This window comes from Sabethes cyaneus, chromosome 2 (assembly GCF_943734655.1).
Source record: "Sabethes cyaneus chromosome 2, idSabCyanKW18_F2, whole genome shotgun sequence".
In the NCBI taxonomy this organism is placed as follows: Eukaryota; Metazoa; Arthropoda; class Insecta; order Diptera; family Culicidae; genus Sabethes; species Sabethes cyaneus.
In genome coordinates, this window is record NC_071354.1 from 178,026,007 (window position 1) to 178,047,332 (window position 21,326).

Here is a 21,326-nt window from a genome sequence, read left to right on the forward strand (position 1 = left end):
TGTTCAATCATTAATACATGCGGGGACCAAAGTGCACCGGCATTGAGAACTGTAAATCTTGAAACCAGGACAGACATTCTCGAAATAGCGAGTGAAATGACTGGGTTAGATAGATACAGGAATGATGCTTGTACTTTGGCCAAAAAAAATTTTACAAGAAGCAAGGTTGAATGGGCGATTGACAGTAGACAGAGCAGCACAAACTGTTGTAAAAAAACTAGAAACGTCTTTTGAAGCGAAAGAAATTTCACTAGGTGCCTTCCTTGACATAGAAGGCGCATTTGATAATTCATCTCATAATTCAATGATTACGGCTATGACGAAACGTGGTTTCGATATATCCATTATCGACTGGATTAGCGAAATGTTATCAAAAAGGGAGATATCAGCAAGCCTTGGAAGCTCATCTATAAGCATTAGAGCAGTGAAAGGTTGCCCACAAGGAGGCGTAATATCACCTCTATTGTGGTCTTTAATAGTTGATGATCTTATTCAAAAGTTGACGGCGCAAGGCTTTGAAATAATTGGCTTCGCAGATGATATAGTCATAATTGTTCGAGGAAAATTTGATTCTATTATCCTTCAAATTTTAGTATTATCGCTGACCGAATGCAAATGGCTTTAAATTTGATTTCATCATGGTGTGATAGACAGCCCAGCTAGCACCAACTCGTATATCAATGTACGAAAACTATCGTAAATATCTCCTAACAAACTCGAAATCGTAACTAAAACTGGATAAAGTGGGATCAAGTTGATTTTCTGTCGTATATAATGGTAATGACTGACATACATACGATTTTCAGCACAAAATCGTAGAGTAGTACGGAGCGACTCGCGCTTAATCGGATATTATCGTATATAAATACTTATATAGTCGTAACGCTCAAAATTATTCGTAATCACGTATACCGCCTCCAAAATAGTACGGACATGCCAATTTTGCGCATGAAATACGATTTATTTAGCATGTATATCTGTACGTAATGCTGATTTTTACCTTTTTTATACATATGAAAATGCTAGCTGGGAGGGTCTCAGCATAAATGCCAATAAAACTACTATCATACCATTTACGAGAAGGAAAAAATTTACATTAAATAACATCAGATTGAAAAGGAACACTTTTAAAACTTTCAGACATGATCAAATATCTTAGAGTATTTATAGACAGAAAACTCAATTGGAACACACATCTAGAGCAAGCAGTAAACAAAGCAACAAATGCTCTATGGATATGTAAAAGAACGTTTGGTAAGCAATGGGGACTGAAACCGTAGATGATCCATTGGATCTATTCGGCCATTGTCAGACCCAGGATTACCTATGCTTCGTTGGTCTGGTGGCCAAAAACGAAAGAGAAAACTACCCAAATAAAGCTGGAAAAACTTCAAAGGCTAGCCACTCTTTCAATAACAGGTGCAATGAGAAGTACACCTTCGAAAGCATTGGATGCTTTACTCTATATACTTATACATTGCATCAGTTTATACAATTGCAAAGCAAAGCCATGGGTTTATACCGTCTTTAGACATTACCCTTCTTTATCGACAGACTTCGCAGCCGGCTGTTAGAGTACAGGAAAATTACGGGGCCAGTGCAACAATCCTACTGACTCTAACTAGCAAGCACCGCCTAGCCGAGATTCGAACATACGACGACTGGCTTGTTAGACCAGCATCGTACCTCGAAGCTAGCTGGGCGGTTCAGTTTATACAATTAGAAGCTGAAAAAAGTGCTCTGAGGATCAAAAGATCAATGAGCCTTTTTGAAGGGGACTTAACAGGTCATCTCAGTATTCTAAAAACTATTAGTATTAATCCTCTTGTAACCAGTAATGAAGATTGGATGAAGAAAAAATACAACTTCAACCGAATATTTCGTGTATTTGAGCCTAGACGTGATTCATGGGAAGATGGTGGTCCCGATATTTGTGCAGGCTCGACAGTTTTCTATACAGTTGGTTCAAAAATGGACAATCAAGTGGGAGCAGGAGTAACTGGCCCAGGAATAGACATGTCAATTTCTATGGGCAGATGGCCAACTGTATTCCAAGCTGAAATACAAGCAATTCTAGAATGTACGACTGTGTGCTTGCGCAGGAACTATACTGCCCATGAATGAAAGACAGTCACTGTTGAATACAGTTCAACGGGATTTTCAAAACTATAATTCTCCGCGAATTGAAATGAAAGACAGATCTGTTTTGCTGGGAGAATATAATTTTCCTGCCAATTGAGAATTTACATACATTATTATAGATTATCTTTAGGTTCATTCAAATAAAGCATTATATTTATAACTCACGTTTACTTTCCCTTTATGTATCGTTACTGGTTTAGTTTCTGATATGCACGGTTTACGGGACGTTCAATAACGGTTTCGGCGTATTGCAAGGTTATGAAATTACGTTTGCGATGCATAGATAATAATCACTAGTTAAGATTTAGCCAATAAGCACTAGTTAGGGTATAGCATTAGTTTTAAATAGGATTCTCGATTTAGTTTAGATAATAAGTACTAAGATAGTTTTAGCATTAGCTAGTATTTAAGCACTTCAAATAAAATAGCGATAGTTAGCTTTTACTTGCACGTTTTCTCTTGATCCGATCTGTTTTTTATTTACCTCGGTGGTCGGTCGATCGTTATCTGTCACTCTCTTATCGCCGCCCCACTGTTGTGAGCGATCAGGTCAGTCGGAGTGTTGGGATAATGCAGGTTAGCGCGCTGGCCAAATGGAGTAGGCCAACAGTCACATCTGCAAAAACGTGCAACTACGAAAAACGCTGTTGAAGCCACGACAATTTTTCTTTAATATTGAATCGATTTTGGAAACAAATCGTCCAAATCGTCATAAAATCAGTTGAATGTACATAACAGAACACTTTTACAAGCAATTTGTTCACAAGTGACCTAAAATTTGTCCAAAAGCTTAGAAAAACTGCCGAAGTTACTGATATGCGTTTATTTGTGCTTAAATAAGTAAGAATAAACACATAACAGTCACAGCATGCCTTGATCCTTGCGTTGTCGGTGACTCGGCAGTATTTTCAAGACCAAGCGTCGTTGTTATTTTGATAATTCACGTGCTCGTTCAATTCAATTGTTCAAAATATCGTTTTTGACTCAAATTTCTTCCTGGCTTTTTCTCCTTTTTGTTGTAATTTGTTATCTTGAGTTTATAGTGAGGTCGCAAGATGGGGTTTGTTTGACTCAGAAGCTGGTCGCTTTCCTGTGTGTCTGGAACACTCCCAGAACGTGTCCGAGTATGACTAATGTGATCCTGGACACTATGTATGACAACAAATGAACTATTTCAAACTAGTTTTGCAATTTCGAGTACCGACTTAGAGATGTCACATGTTGTATTTTAGTTCCGGAATCCGGAACATTCACGGACATGTTTAGATGTGGCCATTGACATCTTGAACACTTTATACGACTACCAATAGTCTCATATTTATATGTTTTACTATGCTGCCCCATATATTCCGAACGTGTTCCCACTGTAACTTCGGAATCGTGAATCCGATCCAAATTCTCCTCAATAGTATTCTTCTAGGCCATAAAATCTTCTATTTAGTAGTTGCTGCAGTCGAATACGTCCAGGTATTTCCAAAAAAACAGATGATTATTGATATATTTTTACTACTGTGACTGTTATGCGTTTATTTGTAATATGGGACTGACATAGTTTGATATGTTTTTCAACATCTTGGGAACAAACATAACTTTTTTGTTTGAAATATTGAAAGAACAGTTAATTTAAAAACGATTCCCAGGTTTATCTCAAAAGTGGTGAAAAGTCAGATGGGACTGTTATGCATTTATGCGCAGTATAGACATTCAAATATATGCATCATGTCCGACAGCCAAGCAGCTCTAAACGCTCTAAAGTCGGCGACATGCACATCAAAACTTGTCTGGGAATGTATTCAATCATTCCAAAAATTGTCTTGTCGTAACCAAGTCAACTTGTACTGGGTCCCAGGTCACTGTGGAATTGATGGAAATGAAAGAGCTGATGCACTAGCAAGACTCGGATCATCTCATCAACTTGTAGGACCTGAGCCCTTCTGTTGCTTATCTGCTTCTGCTTTAAAAATGGAGCTAAAGCATGGGAATGTACGAAAGTGGAATCAAATTGGAATAAAACTTTCAATGCTAGGCAGTCGAAACGTTTTATCTTTCCAAACGTTTCAATGACTCGCAAAATCCTGGAGCTTTCGAAGAAAGATCTAAGCATTTATACTGGTCTAGTGGTCTTATAACAGGACATTGTCCGAACCGCTATCATCTGAAGCTAATGGAAAAACTTTATGATGATATATGTCGCTTCTGTAGCATTGAAAAAGAAGACTCGGAACATCTGTTATGCCGATGTCCGGCAATTCTCAATAAAAGATTAAGGTTCTTCGAAAGAGGGCTGTTAGAACCCTCTGATATTTGGAGAACAACTCCCAGCGCAGTAGTGCACAATGACAATTACTTCTGATAGTGGTGCGTCATCTTGACAACATAACAATAATAAAACGGGGAATATATCACAATAGATCAAACAAAATAAAAATACCCAACATGGAAAAAAAATGTTTCGAAGACGTGTCGATTTCTATCTCAAATAGCAAGTAAGACCGTATAACAAAGGTTCCTTTCACCACTAGGTGGATTAAATCGGGTTTTTTGTTTTGTTTTCGGCCACCAAATAAGCGATGCATAAGTGATTCTGGGTTTAACTATTGCTGAGTATATCCAGTAAATCATATTTGGTTTAAGGCCCCATTTTTTACCGAAGGTTCTTTTACAGACCCAAAAAGCATTTATTGCTTTACTTGTTTGTTGTTCGATATGTGTGTTCCAACAAAGTTGTTTATCTAAGGTATTTGACATCTGTAGATAGAGACAACTTAACGTCTCCTAGTTTTAAATCAGTAAAGGGCACTTTGCGTCTTTTAGTAACTGGCACAATTGTTGTTTTCGTAGGATTTATGCTTCTAGCTTAAATGGCACCGTTCATGTTCGGTCTTGTCTAGACATGTTTGCTTATGCCGCAACAAGGATAGGAAGTCATTTCCCATCCCGAGGAGATAAGCACGGCTCCGACAGGCTTTAAACTGGATTTTTACAAGGATTGTGAGGAGGAGATGTGGAGTGGTTTGTTCCATCTACAAAAAGGGTGATCGGCTCCCCTGCTGCAACTATCGTGGCATAACACTGGTGAACGCCGCCTACAATGTACTCGCGCAGATTCTGTTACGCAGGCTGTCACCGATAGCACAGGGTCTCGTAAGGAATTATCAGGCGGGCTTCATGGTCATGGGGCTCGCGCAACTATGAACCAGATTTTTTCCATAAATCCGATAAATCTTGTAGAAATGTCGGGATATAATGATGTGTTAGTGATGTCGTGGTCATCTATAGAATAGTGGATGTCATCGACACTCTCGAGTCCCTCGAGACACGGCGGGGGTTGAGACAAGATGACGGTTAATCCGGCATGCTGTCCAACATAGTTTTTGTAGATCAGAGATCACCTCGACGAGTAGGTATGTGAGGCATGGTTTTCACCAAGGGTAGCCAACTTCTAGGCTTTGCAGATGACTTTGATATTACAGGACCTTTGCTACGGCAATTTACGCCAGAATGAAAGCAGAGTCATTTTTTTATAGAAGCCTGAAGCATACGCCGCTGCATGAAGCTGACGATGTATAAAGCCCTTATTAAATCAGTAGTGCTTTATGGACTTGAAGCCTTGCCGCTACTCACGGAAGACAGGTCGGAGAACAGGTCCGGCGCATATCCTTGCCGTGTTCGACCGGAAGGTACTGCGGACGATATTTGGCGGAGTACAAACTGAAAGCGAAGAGTGACGGAGGCGTATGAATCACGAGCTACACGCACTGGTAGGAGAGATTCTCATCGTACATCTGGCGAAAATCGGTATGCTACGGTAGGCCGGACGGGACGTAACGATGCTGGACGATGGTGCGACGAGAACAGTTCTCTTCAACAACCCCACCTCAACGTGCTCAGAGGGGCTCAACGTGTAAGATTGCTCGGCTAGGTCGAAAGGGCAATTGGCGACGAGTGGCCCAATATTGAGTTAAATAGAAACAATTGCTTGAAACAGTACGAGTCACCCCGGCTGTAGGCAGCTGACGACGATGACGATCACAGTGTAATGTGAAATGATTTAAATTTTAAGTATTCAACGCATTTTGGATACAAAAGAATAATTGAGATTAGCAACGATGTGTAGATCTGAAAATATTTTGACGTAGAACTACGTCTTTGTTTACTATACTGGGACTGGGTAGCACTTTGTGAAAACGAAAATAGAAGTGTAACGTTTGAATGAAAGATTTCAAATGGTAATAACTACTAAACTACTGAACGAAACTGAACAATTTATATGTCGTTGGATAGATCAAATGAACAGCAATTTTAAAGAGGGGGTAAGAGACCAATATTAAGGAGGGCATAAAAGGGGGGGTTCTATACAAATGAAACACAAATTTCCTCAAAATTCGAGAACTAATCAAGCAAACGGAACTAAATTTGGCATGTGGGGGTTTTTGAATGTTAGAATTTTTTCTATGGTGTACTGAGACCCCTTCTACTTTTAAGAATGGGGGTTCCCATACAAATGAAACACACATTTCCTAATAACTCTAGAACTAATCATGCAAATTGAACCAAATTTGGTATTTGGGGGTTTCAGAACCTCCCAGTTGGCATCGAGGTAAGACGCTGGTCTAATAAGCCAGTCGTCATATGTTCGAAACTCGGCTGGGAGAGGCTGTTAGAGTCAATAGGATCGTAGCACTGACCCCGCACTGTCCTGTATTCTAACAGCTGGTTGCGAAGTCTGCGGTTTAAAAACAGAAGGTCAAATTTCGATAACGGAGTTAGCACCCAGGCTTTGCTTTGCTTTGGGTTTCAGAACGCAAAAATTTGTTCTATGGTGAATTAAGACCCCTCCCCTTTTTAGGAGGGGGGCGATCAGGCGATAAACGAAAAGCTTTATTGAATTATGGCGATGGCTGTCAAGCAGCGAAAGCTTTACCGGTTTTATTGCTGCTTTCAACAGAGCATGATGACCTGATTCTTACAGCGATTACGAAAACCTTCTGAAAAGCGGGCCACTTAGTTTATAGCGGTCATCAGAATGTTCTGGTGGAGCTCATAGTTTTATTAGCGGTTTTGTGAAATTGGTCATGAAAACCACTATACGAACGTAATAAAACTTGGAATTGTTACTTGGATAGTTGATTCGCAGCAGCCATTTCGAAAACGGTTAATTAACTACGCTCGATGCTTTGTTTGTACTGCCAGTTTTATCCCGGAGCAAAGAGGTTGCACATCATGAGGTACTTCGTGTCTGCTGGATATAACTGATTCGGTATTTATAATATCCTCTCCCTTCTGTAGATTCTACTGTAGTTCTGTGCAGTGCAGACGATGAAGAGGATGATTGAGAGCAAGGAGGCTTCATCGTTCCAAGCCTTTGGCTAAGTGACCTCAGCAACCGGACAAACGGTGAAAAAGTAACTTGCCAAATTGGATAATTTTATGTGAAAGCGTTAGTCGAGGCCAGCCGTGTTTGAGCAGCAGGCAACCATCTGGAAAAAGGGGCTGTAGTTGCTCGTGAAAACCATCTTTCCGACGAAGCACGATGGCGAGGTCATAATGGATTATGAGACCTGCTTAATGCTGGACAGGAACGACTGACAGGGGACCGAATAATTTACCCTCCCCGAATGTGCTTATAGCTATCCCCTGTAGGCCAACAAAAGAAATGTTCAATTTTTCTCTATTTCTAGTAAATTATCTGTCCGTCATTCATTTTTTTCTTAAAAGTAACACACATTCATCACCAAATCTTTTTAACGAGCAATTAACGAGTGAACTACTTTTTAGTAATTACAGTTCCTAGCTCCGGCGAAATGCTTACTTCTTAATTATCTATTATAATGAAGCCAAGTTGGTGTTGGCATGTCGCGGATAAACCGGTATTTATATGTCACTGGACGAGATAGACAGGCCGACGATACGCGTTGTTTCGAAGACTGCCAACCCTCCCAACTTTCCTCAGCTGCGACCGATAGAAAAATTTTGAGCGAATCTCAAACGGATAATTTTGTATTTAAAATCTCTTTAATCATTAAAAAAATAATTATTTCGTGACCAAAACGGAGAAGCACTTGATCACCAAGGTTACGAAAGAAATGAAGAACAGGCCGACATCCTTTTTTCATCGGCCCTGGCTAAGGTTTCGGCCTAATGCCGTTAGGTTGTGGTCGGGTTGGCGTCAAAGCATTTTCGTAGAAGGCCCAATAAATGTAGTATTTAAGAAAAATCTATGCCAGTGAATAATCTTGTGTACTGTTTTTCATCGTCATCTGAAATTAGTCCATTTTTCATGCATACGTTATGACCAGCATGATAACCTGTGTTCTGAAAGCCGTAAAAAGAAATATTTAATTTTTGTCTATTTCTAGTGAATGATCTGTTTACTTGTTTTTTTTCTTAAAAGTAGACTCCTTTCAGTATTTGGCAGATTAAACCGATTTTTTTCTAAATGTAAAATTTATTAAAACTCTTTTCTGAAATCACCTATGTGCGCATTATTCAGATATTCAGAAGACTAAAATGTATAATCCTGTTTTAAAATCAGCTCCATAGCTGTTCGCTTTGCTCGCCTCATTTTAAAGTATTATAATACTAATACTTGCTGCTGTCATCTGAATGCAGCATAAGCATCGCTGCGCAGTAACCCTGAAGATATGATGACAAACAAGAGAGCGCGAAAATATATTCGATTGTCACTGCACTGTTTTTGTATCCACAAATAAATAACGTATCAAGATGCATCCATCAGTTCAACATCCATTGGATGCTCTGTGTAGCATACCCATTCTGCACCATTTCACGTATCGTTATCGCTATGCAGGATACAGAGGACGATTTTGTATTTTAAAAAATAGTCATAATGGAACTTATGATGAGTGTGAAATACCAGATTGGATTGAGAATCGAATCAAAATTTTACAAGATTTTTTCTAAAAGGAATAAACGCATTTTCTTAATCACTGTTTGAAATGTTTTTATTTTCACAGAAAATTTTTAGTGTTTCACAATTTCACACTTCCAGTGTGGCGCTCATGTACAACCCGCACGAAACGCCATTCACTTGTGAGCGAATTCCTACTTTGTCGTCGCGGTCCTCATCCTCAGTGAGTGGTGCTGCGACTATGCGAAGAGCTAAGAGCGTGAAAAGTTCTGATTAGCGACGACACGTCCATTCTGGATAACGAGTTCGGTCTGGGGATCATTCCCGATATACCTGTGCTGTGTAGTGATCTCAAGGCAACCGATCATTCGGCGTTGCTCTTCCTGGTGAGGGCGATGATCGTGTGTGGATCACCCGCCGCTGATGCCGCGGTCGCGGACTGCGGAGACAACAGCAGCAAAACAAAACATCGCGAAGACGTTCAGCTATATAAAAAGCTACGGCACGATCGAACCGGCGAGTTATTGATTTTTTAGCCGGCAACCGGCAAAGTCGAAAGCTTATCACGAGCGGGAACGAAAAGTTGATCGCGAGTATTTGGTGGATAGCTGCGTCAACCTATTGTTCGGTGATCTTATTTCTTTTTTCATCGGAAGGACCTTGAAACAAGGCAAAGAGAGGACCCCACAGCCTGTGTTGGGAAGTGAAAAGTGGAATAACAGTGACGAACACTTTTTTGACTCTAATTAGTCACGCAGTGTCTGGTGGCGCAAATTCTAAGTTGAGCTCGCTTGGATCGGAGAATAGTGAACTAAATTAAGGAGAAGACCCGAGATGCTCCGAATTATATTTGTTTTAGTGGTATGTTTGGTGGTTGGTTTGAAATGTATTTGTTAAATGTCAATTTGAGAATAACCGTTATGGATATTGTGATTCTGCTCAGAAAATGCATTAGTGACTAATTTACGAGGCGACGAACCGTGAATTATGGATGAATTTGAATAATGAGAAAAGTTCTGAATTCATGATTAATCTGGTTTTGTGAATTATGAACATTTAACATGTTTCAATTGTAGATGAACTGCATTTTCTTGGTGTTTTGCAAGATGTTGGCAACAATGGTGATAACATTATAATAAAATCATTCCACGTTTTTGGATTGGTAGAACGTATTACGGCGAATACATTCTGTCTTCGATCTAGAATTCCTGGGTTTGATAAACAGGCTCTTTCGAAAATTGTTCTTAAGTTTGGAAAAACTGTTGGGAGAAGGCACAGTTTCAACGCTCAGTAATGACGAATTTGATTTGAAATTTTTTTAATTATGGACAGAAAACAACTGATTCTAGGACAAAGATACCGTGCATTTACTAGTTTTTCCCGAAAAAACTAAACTGTGACTATTTTCTATAGCCGATAACACATTTCAGGTTTGACTCGTGAGCCAGGATAAAATTGTAAACATTGTTGGGATACAATTTATTGTTGAATTTGAATTTAAAAATCTACAAAGAGACTTACGTAGAGTCCTGCGTCGCCTATGCGGTCGTGCCTTGTACACAATCCCTCTGATTTTTTTTCAATATTTTCAACATTTTAATAACCAGTTGGTCCTTCAGCGCGGTCGATAACTTGGAAGTTTCCTTTCGGGCTCAATTCCAACAAAGTTTAATGAATTTTCCATTTGAAAACACTCCTACGCTACTGAAATTATCACTTAGTCAGTATCTCAATACTGTTATATTGCTTCTTGTTGACATAGATCCAATGCATAATCATTCTTCAGATGTTTATATAGATTTAGAACTGGATTGCGGGATGGTCACCATAATTTTCGAGTTTCAATCTAGCATTTGTAGTCGTACTGCTTTGTAGACTAGCGTTGTCTTGCTGGAACGCGAATTTTGCTTTGAGTAAAAGCTGTTTGGAGCTTCAATAAAACGTATGAGTTAAAAAAAATGGACTAGTATCGGAAGGCGATGTAAAATAAACCCACAAAAGACAATTCTCGGGTAATTTTTCAAATAGACCAAATTTTCAAATGTGACAATGAGAGCTTCTCTTCGCGTCTCCTCTCTTCCGCTTGTTACGGCTACATAAATGCATAGAAAAGAAAATTTTCAAAACATTTAGATAACTAGTGACTCCGGCAACCGATTCATGTAAAGCTGATATGTTAAAATTAGGGCTGTCGGTATTGGGCGCTTTTGGTGAAAACCGGTATTTCGATATTGGTGTAGAAAATACCGGTAAGACCGGTAAAATACCGGTATTGGCAAAATATTCAGGATTCAGTAGAAATGTTGACGTTTTTCAGTGAATATTCTTTGTTTTCCAAACTTTAGCTTCAGTATTATTGTTTAGCGAAGTAGAATTTAAGCAGATATAATAAGCTTAGCGATTTATCTCCTTTGCTAGAATGCATTTTGTTGTCAATGCTTCCAGCAATTGAAAAATTTGCCGCTTCCACCGAAGTTTCACGAACGGCTCCAGGGGCATCAGGAATTTTTTTTCCATTTCTACAGACTTATAGTAGGGAAACTCGTTTTAAATTCTTTTCTAAAATCCAAGTGTTGATTGCAAGATTTGGCACGCATTTTTCGCTTCGATTTTGCTCCTTTGATTACTGCTACTCAGCCAAGCAGATTTAGAATAAGTTGTGTATGGAACATTTAAACTAGTAATTGTCAACAATAATGCTGAAGAAAATAAAGTTTTACCTTTAGTATTCACACCGCTGTAGAGCTGCAATATCGTATGTGACAAAAAGAGCTTTCTTTATACTACCAACGAGGTAGCAGCCTTATAGCGCCATAAATACAAAAAGCTTAGTAATACTTTCTTAAGCGATATTGTAGATAATAGCTCAATCTACAATTACCCCATACATCACTTCTTCAAATTCTGCTGGGCTGAGGTGCAGTAATCAAAAGAACTGCAGCTTCCAGCATAATGAATGCCCCGGTCTCCTGCAGTTTCTTCACAAATTTTTCCTGCATCCTCAAACCAGAACACCCTAGCATAGCTTCATCTACTTCATCCACGTTCACAGATACCTTCTCTTCTTGGTTATCAATACCAGTATTGGGCATTTCATCTGCTTGCTTTATTAATGTATCACTCGAAACCTTAAGAATATCCCGAAATATTTCCTGGCAGATCCTTAACTGACAAGAATCCCCGTATTCTGATCTTGTTTTCTAAATTCGTTGTTTGACAGTTTCGAATAATTTGGTAGCTTTGAATATCAAGTTGTTCACAAATAAATTAAAACTTGACGTCTGGCTCAGGCAAAAAAACATTTGCACGGCAAAGATTCTCTACTGCGCTTCAAACGGGTTTAAGAGTTTCAATTATTAGACCCACAGTTTCACCCTCTTCATTGCTAGTAGTCGAAGAATCTCTGCAGCATTAACACCAAGTTATTTTTAGGATTTCCACAATCTTCTATCAAACTTAGTTCTTCTTCGATACCAAAGCAGACATATTTTCGAAGCAAAGTTTTAAAGGGGTTTAAAAAATTATGATATTATAAAATACCGAAAATACCGGTTTTTTGCCTTTCCAAAACCGGTATTTCGGTATCCAAAAATTGGCCGGTATTACTGGTTTTGGTACTACCGGTACTACCGGTTAGACAGCCCTAGTTAAAATGCATAGCATCGCCGTAAACAGCGGAAGAGAGGAGGCACGAAGAGAATCTCTCATTGTTACATAGGTCTATTTGAAAAATTACCGGAGAATTAATCGCCTTGGTAATGAGATGCCTCTCTGTTTTGGTCATGACATTGTTGGAGTAGGAACCTCCGTTTGAGACTCGCGACTCCAATATTCTTTTGGCTTAATGGGCTGATGCCAGTGTCGGCCAAAAGACCAAATCCTTCTTCGCGTGATTCTTCTTGATGCATCTTAAGCCACTCCTTCTGGGTGATTACCTGCTGTTCATACTCGAAGCTAGCCGATGCTTCCATTTTAGTACTTCTCTACTTCTAAAATGTCAATTTTAGTAAGTCTACACTTTAATCATTGTTTATTTGAGCGTCTTAGTATATTTTTATTCTTATTCACTGTTTAGCTGATTACTCCGATCTTCCGGCGCAAAGTTCGGAACAGTGAAGCCACCTTGCTCTCTGTATTCCTCGTAGTGGCCGCTCCACTTTACTTTCGCGCAGCACCGTCGGGTGGCCTGAACCAGGCTTCGATCCGACGTACTCGCCTTTCTCCAGAATAGTGAAGATGTTATGAATACAGGATCGGCTGGAGAATCTGGCACCTGGCGGATACGAAGTGCCTCATGATGTCCGACTTCTTTGCTCCGTGGTGAAGCTGGCAATACGAACACAGCATCGAGCGTAGTTATTTGACTCTTTTCGCCATGGCTGCTGCAAATCAACTGATATGGTTGTCAATTTTTTTGGGCATAACTATTGACGGCCACTTAACTGGGTTTTACCCATCCTTTAAAGATTGCTCTACTTTATCCACTCGTTCCTTACTGCCAGTACTGTCTTATATTATAGCATTGCGTGGCGAGGACTCATAGTGTTCATTTGACCAGTGCGCTTAAACGATAAGAGTGACTTTTGCACTGTCAAAAGGTTTCATCGGGGTATATTGAATTCTGCTTGAAATAACGGTAATGAGGGGCCTGAGCATAAACCCATGCTGGTTCCACTAAGATTCAAAGTTCGAACCCATGACCATTAGCTTCTAAAAGCAGACTCGGTAACCTTGCGATTACGGAGCCTCCCTAAAGTCACAGCTTTTCGTATCATTTAGAACAGCAATTCCATGAAAAAAGGAGTACAGCCTGAATTCGTTAATTCAGTCACGACTGCATTTCAACTATCGAATCGTGCTTCGCGAATTAGGACAACTGACAGTTGATAGAAATTTTTAAACTCGGATATTCGATAGAATTTTCATTCATTCACATTCAAGCATTTTGCAGTTGGAGCATGGCCCAACTAACGAATACCCAATTAACGAACCGCTCAATTGGGGAACACTGAATTAGCGAAAAATTGCGGTATCGAACTTTAAATGTGCGCCGATTCTGTTTAAGGACTATGATAGGGCAAAGCAAAGCAAAGCCTAGGTGCTAAAACCCGTTATCGAAACTTGACCTTCTATTTTTATACGACAGACTTCGCACCCAGCTGTTAGAATACAGGACAATTGCGGGGCCAGTTGCTACGATTCCAACAGCCTCTCACAGCCGATATTCGAACCTACGACGACTGGCTTATTAAGCCAGGATCATACCTCGAGGCCAACTGGGAGGCTCTTGTAACAGGGCATTGGATGATATTTTCGGCATGCTTCTAATTATTGGGCCTGTACGTGAAACACCAATTTATCACCACGAAACTTATGTGCTACATGTAGTACTGTACTGTCAGTTCACAATCATGGGTCACACACAATTATGGGTCAGTTTAGGTTTTTCTGCTGATTAATGCGTGAATATTATACGAAGTGATTGATAAATTTTTTTTAGAGTGGTTTTAACCGAAAGGGTCATTCATCAGATGATTGATAAAATTGTAACTCAAGCACTAATAATTTGATCAATCATTTGGTGATATTTAAGCGCTAATCAGTAGATAGAGCTAAAATGACCCACAATTGTGTGTGACCCATGATTGTGGACTGACTGTATATTGGAATGAATTAGTAATAATTTTCTCCCTAGGATGCGAAGAACAGAGGATAGGTCCAAAATATAAACAGGCTGACAAAGATGTGCCGCAACCATACTTGTTCTGTTTCGAAAATTTTTACACCCATTCAAGTATAATTTAGGTTACGCTACGTTATGTAAGGTACCGGAGATAACTGACAACTAAACAAACTGCTTTGCATCATTTACACTACTATAAATGTGCGAGGTAGAGGCACCAACGCTCCTAGTATATTGAGTAAAAGTCCATACTAAATTAATTATATTGCCTGTATATTGGCAGCACTAGAAAAACACCAACACATAAATCATCTGACTCCCTTTTGGTCTACTATTGAAGTACAGAAATCCGCTGAAAAAGCCTTTGGGCGGTGCTGTTTACTCATCACAATTTCTCGGGCTGCTTCAAATGAATATAGCTGATTTTTGATAGGCAATATGCCCTTGACAAGCTCGAACAATTTACCAAAAATCAGCTTTATTATTGACTAGCTGACCCGACAAACTTCGTATTGCCACAAATTAACCTGTGTTGTACATAAATCATGAATCTCGGATGATCTTTGTCACTATCTCGAGTTTTGCAAGCCCCCCAGTGGGCGGCGCTTCCGACGGCGGGTCACCGGCAACACTCGCGACCGGCTCGTCCTGAATGATCTAGTGTTACTATAGATAGTTTTTGTGGTCTTGTTATTGATTAATGTTTTATGGAAGAGTCTCGAATTTCTCGAGTTGGATTAGTTTTTGAGTTTCGCAAAAATTTCTGTTTTATTTGTATGAGAGTCCATATCCCCCTACCACAGGGGTGAGAGGTCTCTAACTATCTATACCTATAAAGAAGGATTTCTGTCTGTCTGTCTGTCTGTCTGTCTGTCTGTCTGTCTGTCTGTCTGTCTGTCTGTCTGTCTGTCTGTCTGTCTGTCTGTTTTGTGTTCCTTATAGAATCAAAAACTACTGAACCAATCGGCGTGAAAATTTGCATGTAGAGGTTTTTAGGGCCAGGAAAGGTTTTAGTGATGGTTAGAGACCTCTCCCCCAACTAAGAGGGGGGGCTCCCATACAAATGAAACACAAATTTCTGCATAATTCGAGAACTAATTAAGCAAATAGAACCAAATTTGGCATGTGGGTGTTTTCGGTGACAAGAATTTATTCTAGGGTAATTTGAGACCCCTCCCCTCTTTATAAGGGGAATTATAACTCCTCTCTCCTTTAAGAGGGGGGGTTTCCATACCAATTTCCTCATAACTCGAGAACTAATCAAGCAAATGGAACCAAATTTGGCATGTGAAGGTTTTCGAGGGCAAGAAAATTTTCTATGTTGAATTAGGACCCCTCCTCACTTTAAGAGGGGGGGCTCCTGTACAAATGAAATACCAATTTCCTCATAACTCGAGAACTAATCAAGCAAATGGAACCAAATTTGGCATGTGTGTGTTTTTGAAGACAAAATTTTTTTCTATGATGAATTGGGACCCCTCTCCACTTTAAGAGGGGGGGGGGGGGCGGCTCCTATACAAACGAAATACAAATTTCCTTATAACTCGAGAGCTAATCCAGCAAATGGAACCAAATTTGGCATGTAGGTGTTTTTGGAGGCAAGAATGTTTTCTATGATGAATAAGAACCTCTCCCCACTTTAGGAGGGGGGGCTCCTATACAAATGAAATACAAATTTCCTCATAACTCGAGAACTAATCAAGCAAATAGAACCAAATTTGGCATGTGGGTGTTTTCGGTGACAAGAATTTATTCTATGGTAAATTGAGACCCCTCCCTCTTTATAAGAGGAATTGTAACTCCTCTCTCCTTTAAGAGGGGGGGCTGCCATACAAATTTCCTCATAACTCGAGAACTAATCAAGCAAATGGAACCAACTTTGACATGTGAAGGTTTTCGAGGGCAAGAAAATTTTCTACGGTGAATTAGGACCCCTCCCCACTCTAAGAGGGGGGGCTCCTGTACAAATGAAATACAAATTTCCTCCTAACTTGAGAACTAATCAAGCAAATAGAACAACATTTGGCATGTGGGTGTTTTTTTTGGTGACAAGAATTTATTCTATGGTGAATTGAGACCCCTCCCCTCTTTATAAGAGGAATTATAACTCCTCTCCCCTTTAAGAGGGGGGACTTCCATACAAATTTCCTCATAACTCGAGAACTAATCAAGCAAATGCAACCAAATTTGGCATGTGAAGGTTTTCGAGAGCAAGAAAATTTTCTATGGTGAATTAGGACCCCTCCCCACTTTAAGAGGAGGGGCTCCTGTACAAATGAAATACCAATTTCCTCATAACTCGAGAACTAATCAAGCGAATTGAACCAAATTTGGCATGTGTGTGTTTTTGGAGACAATTTTTTTTTCAATGATGAATTGGGACCCCTCCCCACTTTAGGAGGGGGGGTCCTGTACAAACGAGATACAAATTTCCTCATAACTCGAGAACTAATCCAGCAAATGGAACCAAATTTGGCATGTAGGTGTTTTTGGAGGCAAGAATTTTTTCTGTGATGAATTAGGACCTCTTCCCACATTAGGAGGGGGGGCTCCAATACAAATGAAATACAAATTTCCCCATAACTCGAGAACTAATCAAGCAAATGGAACCAACTTTGGCATGTGAAGGTTTTCGAGGGCAAGAAAATTTTCTACGGTGAATTAGGACCCCTCCCCACTCTAAGAGGGAGGGCTCCTGTACAAATGAAATACAAATTTCCTCCTAACTCGAGAACTAATCAAGCAAATAGAACAACATTTGGCATGTGGGTGTTTTTGGAGGCAACCATTTTTCCCATGATGAATTAGGACTTCTTACCTTTTTAGGAGGGGGGGGGGGGCTCCCATTCAAACGAAATACAAATTTGCTCATAACTTTAGAACTAATCAAGTAAATGGAACCAAATTTGGCATGTGAGAGTTTTAGATGGCAGAATTTTTTTTCTGTGGTGTATTACGACCCCTTTCCCTTTTAAGAGGGTGGGCTTCCATACAAATGAAATACAAATTTCCTTATAATTTGAGTACTAATCAAGCAAATGGAACCAAATTTAGCATGTAGGAGATTTTTGAGTCTTGAATTTATTTTATGATAGTTAGAGACCTCTCACCCCTGTGGTAGGCGGATATGGACTCTCATACAAATAAAACAGAAATTTTGGCGAAACTCAAAAACTAATCCAACTCGAGAAATTCGAGACTCTTCCATAAAACATTAATCAATAACAAGACCACAAAAACTATCTATAGTAACACTAGATCATTCAGGACGAGCCGGTCGCGAGTGTTGCCGGTGACCCGCCGTCGGAAGCGCCGCCCACTGGGGGACTTGCAAAACTCGAGAAGTGATAAAGATCATCCGAGATTCATGATTTATGTACAACACAGGTTAATTTGTGGCAATACGAAGTTTGTCGGGTCAGCTAGTCATAAAATAAATTCAAGACTCAAAAATCTCCTACATGCTAAATTTGGTTCCATTTGCTTGATTAGTACTCAAATTATAAGGAAATTTGTATTTCATTTGTATGGGAGCCCACCCTCTTAAAAGGGAAAGGGGTCGTAATACACCACAGAAAAAAAATTCTGCCATCTAAAACTCTCACATGCCAAATTTGGTTCCATTTGCTTGATTAGTTCTAAAGTTATGAGCACATTTGTATTTCGTTTGAATGGGAGCCCCCGCCCCTCCTAAAAAGGTAAGAAGTCCTAATTCATAATGGGAAAAATGGTTGCCTCCAAAAACACCCACATGCCAAATATGGTTCCATTTGCTAGATTAGTTCTCGAATTATGAGGAAATTTGTATTTCATTTGTGTAGAAGCCCCCCCTCTTGAAGTGTGGAAGGATCCTAATTCACCGTAGAAAATATTTTTGCCTTCAAAAACCTCCACATGCCGAATTTGGTTCTATTTGCTTGATTAGTTCTCGAGTTATGGGGAAATTTGTATTTCATTTGTATTGGAGCCCCCCCTCCTAATGTGGGAAGAGGTCCTAATTCATCACAGAAAAAATTCTTGCCTCCAAAAACACCTACACGCCAAATTTGGTTCCATTTGCTGGATTAGTTCTCGAGTTATGAGGAAATTTGTATTTCGTTTGTATAGGACCACCCCTCCTAAAGTGGAGAGGGGTCCCAATTCATCATTGAAAAAAAAAAATTGTCTCCAAAAACACACATATACCAAATTTGGTTCAATTCGCTTGATTAGTTCTCGAGTTATGAGAAAATTTGTATTTCATTTGTACAGGAGCCCCTCCTCTTAAAGTGGGGAGGGGTCCTAATTCACCATAGACAATTTTCTTGCTCTCGAAAACCTTCACATGCCAAATTTGGTTGCATTTGCTTGATTAGTTCTCGAGTTATGAGGAAATTTGTATGGAAGCCCCCCCTCTTAAAGGGGAGAGGAGTTACAATTCCCCTTATAAAGAGGGAGGGGTCTCAATTTACCATAGAATAAATTCTTGTCACCGAAAACACCCACATGCCAAATTTGGTTCTATTTGCTTGATTAGTTCTCGAGTTATGAGGAAATTTGTATTCCATTTGTATTGGAGTCCCCCCTCCTAAAGTGGGAAGAGGTTCTTATTCATCATAGAAAAAATTCTTGCCTCCAAAAACACCTACATGCCAAATTTGGTTCCATTTGCTGGATTAGCTCTCGAGTTATAAGGAAATTTGTATTTCGTTTGTATAGGAGCCCCCCCACTTAAAGTGGGGAGGGGTCCCAATTCATCATAGAAAAAAATTTTGTCTCCAAAAACACACACATGCCAAATTTGGTTCCATTTGCTTGATTAGTTCTCGAGTTATGAGGAAATTGGTATTTCATTTGTATAGGAGCCCCCCTCTTAAAGTAAGGAGGGGTCCTAATTCAACATAGAAAATTTTCTTGCCCTCGAAAACTTTCACATGCCAAATTTGGTTCCATTTGCTTGATTAGTTCTCGAGTTATGAGGAAATTTGTATGGAAACCCCCCCTCTTATAGGGGAGAGGAGTTATAATTCCCCTTCTAAAGAGGGGAGGGGTCTCAAATTACCCTAGAATAAATTCTTGTCACCGAAAACACCCACATGCCAGATTTGGTTCTATTTGCTTGATTAGTTCTCGAGTTATGCAGAAATTTGTGTTTCATTTGTATGGGAGCCCCCCCTCTTAGTGGGGGGAGGGGTGTCTAACCATCACTAAAACCTTTCCTGGCCCCAAAAACCTCTACATGCAAATTTTCACGCCGATTGGTTCAGTAGTTTTTGATTCTATAAGGAACACAGGACAGACAGACAGACAGACAGACAGACAGACAGAAATCCTTCTTTATAGGTATAGATTGAGCAATTAAGTAGTTACGGTGTGCACACACGCAGCACAACCCATTGAGTTATTTGAGGAATTGTTTAATCTGTCTTTGGAAAAGTTTAATAATAAAACCTAGCGCATCTTTCTGGAATTCTAAGGTGGCCTTCACCTATCAGGGTGATACGAACTTTTGTTTTTTTTTAATAATTTAAAAAACTTTTTTTTCTCCGAAAAGTTGCAGAACATAGTAAAATAAGCAACTTCACTGAATATAGAAACTATCTATCTCTTACCGGTTCTGCGAAATATAATGATGTGTTAAAAAGAGCACTTAAAAACCAAATATGCCCAACAACTTTGCACACGATTTTCTTATTGCTTTCAAATGTTCTACAAAGTTATTCAGTATGCTAAAATACATATTTTCCATGCAGACTGGTTATCACTAAGATGCATATTTAATAAGCTATAAAAATTTTTAACAAAAAATAACAAATATTTTAATTGATTTTGTCTGGGATTCCTTTGGAGGTCTCCTGATGGAAATATTTATTTTAGAGTATTTAGATTTTAGAGTACTTTTACCTAATGGTTGCCTGGTTTGCGCGAAGTTGCCCGAAATCGAAAAAAACTTTTTTGAATATTATGAATTTTTTTCATATATTTTATAACTTATTAAATATACGTCCTAGCGACAAATAGTCTTCAAAGAAAATGTGTATTTTAGCATACTGAATGACGTTGTAAAACACTCGAAAGCAATAAAAAAATCGTGTGCAAAGTTATTGAGCATTGAGCATTGAGTGTGCAAAGTTATTGAGTTATTGAGCTACTTAACACATCATTATATTTTGCAACCGGTAAGAGCTAGATAGTTACTATATTCAGCAAAGTTGCTTATTTTAGTATGTTCTGCAACTTTTAGGAGAATTTTTTTTTTAAATTTATTTAAAAAATCCGATTTAATCCACCAAGTAGTGAAAGGAACCTTTGTTATACCATCTTATTTGTCATTTGATATACCATCTGATTTGTCATTTCCAATTAAAATATTATTTTTGATTGGAATGAAGCTTTGCTGATATCAAAAACATTCCATCAAGAAGACTGGCATCTCTTCGTCGCGCCCATACAAATGACGAGCAACAGAAGGAACAGCACACCCCGCCCGACAAAAGTTGAAGCTGTGTGTACATGGTGGGAAAATATGTATGCGAGCATGGCAATGCATTGCATACGTGTTTGTGTACATCCATATTGTAATATACACACACTAGTATGTGAAAGTTCAACTTTAACTCGGCAGATAGCATTGCTGTTACTGTCGCTCCA

At 39.3% G+C, this 21,326-nt stretch overlaps 1 protein-coding gene across 1 annotated transcript in view; it reads left to right on the plus strand.

The window, feature by feature from the left end:
- The first annotated feature begins 9,574 nt into the window (after nucleotides 1–9,574).
- Nucleotides 9,575–21,326, plus strand: part of LOC128737315 (uncharacterized) — a 28,791-nt gene continuing 17,039 nt past the window's right edge. Inside the window, exon 1 of the mRNA XM_053831931.1 lies at nucleotides 9,575–9,874. Within this exon, the coding sequence (XP_053687906.1) occupies nucleotides 9,848–9,874 (27 nt within the window). The 5' untranslated portion in view covers nucleotides 9,575–9,847. The remainder of the gene's footprint in view (nucleotides 9,875–21,326) is intronic.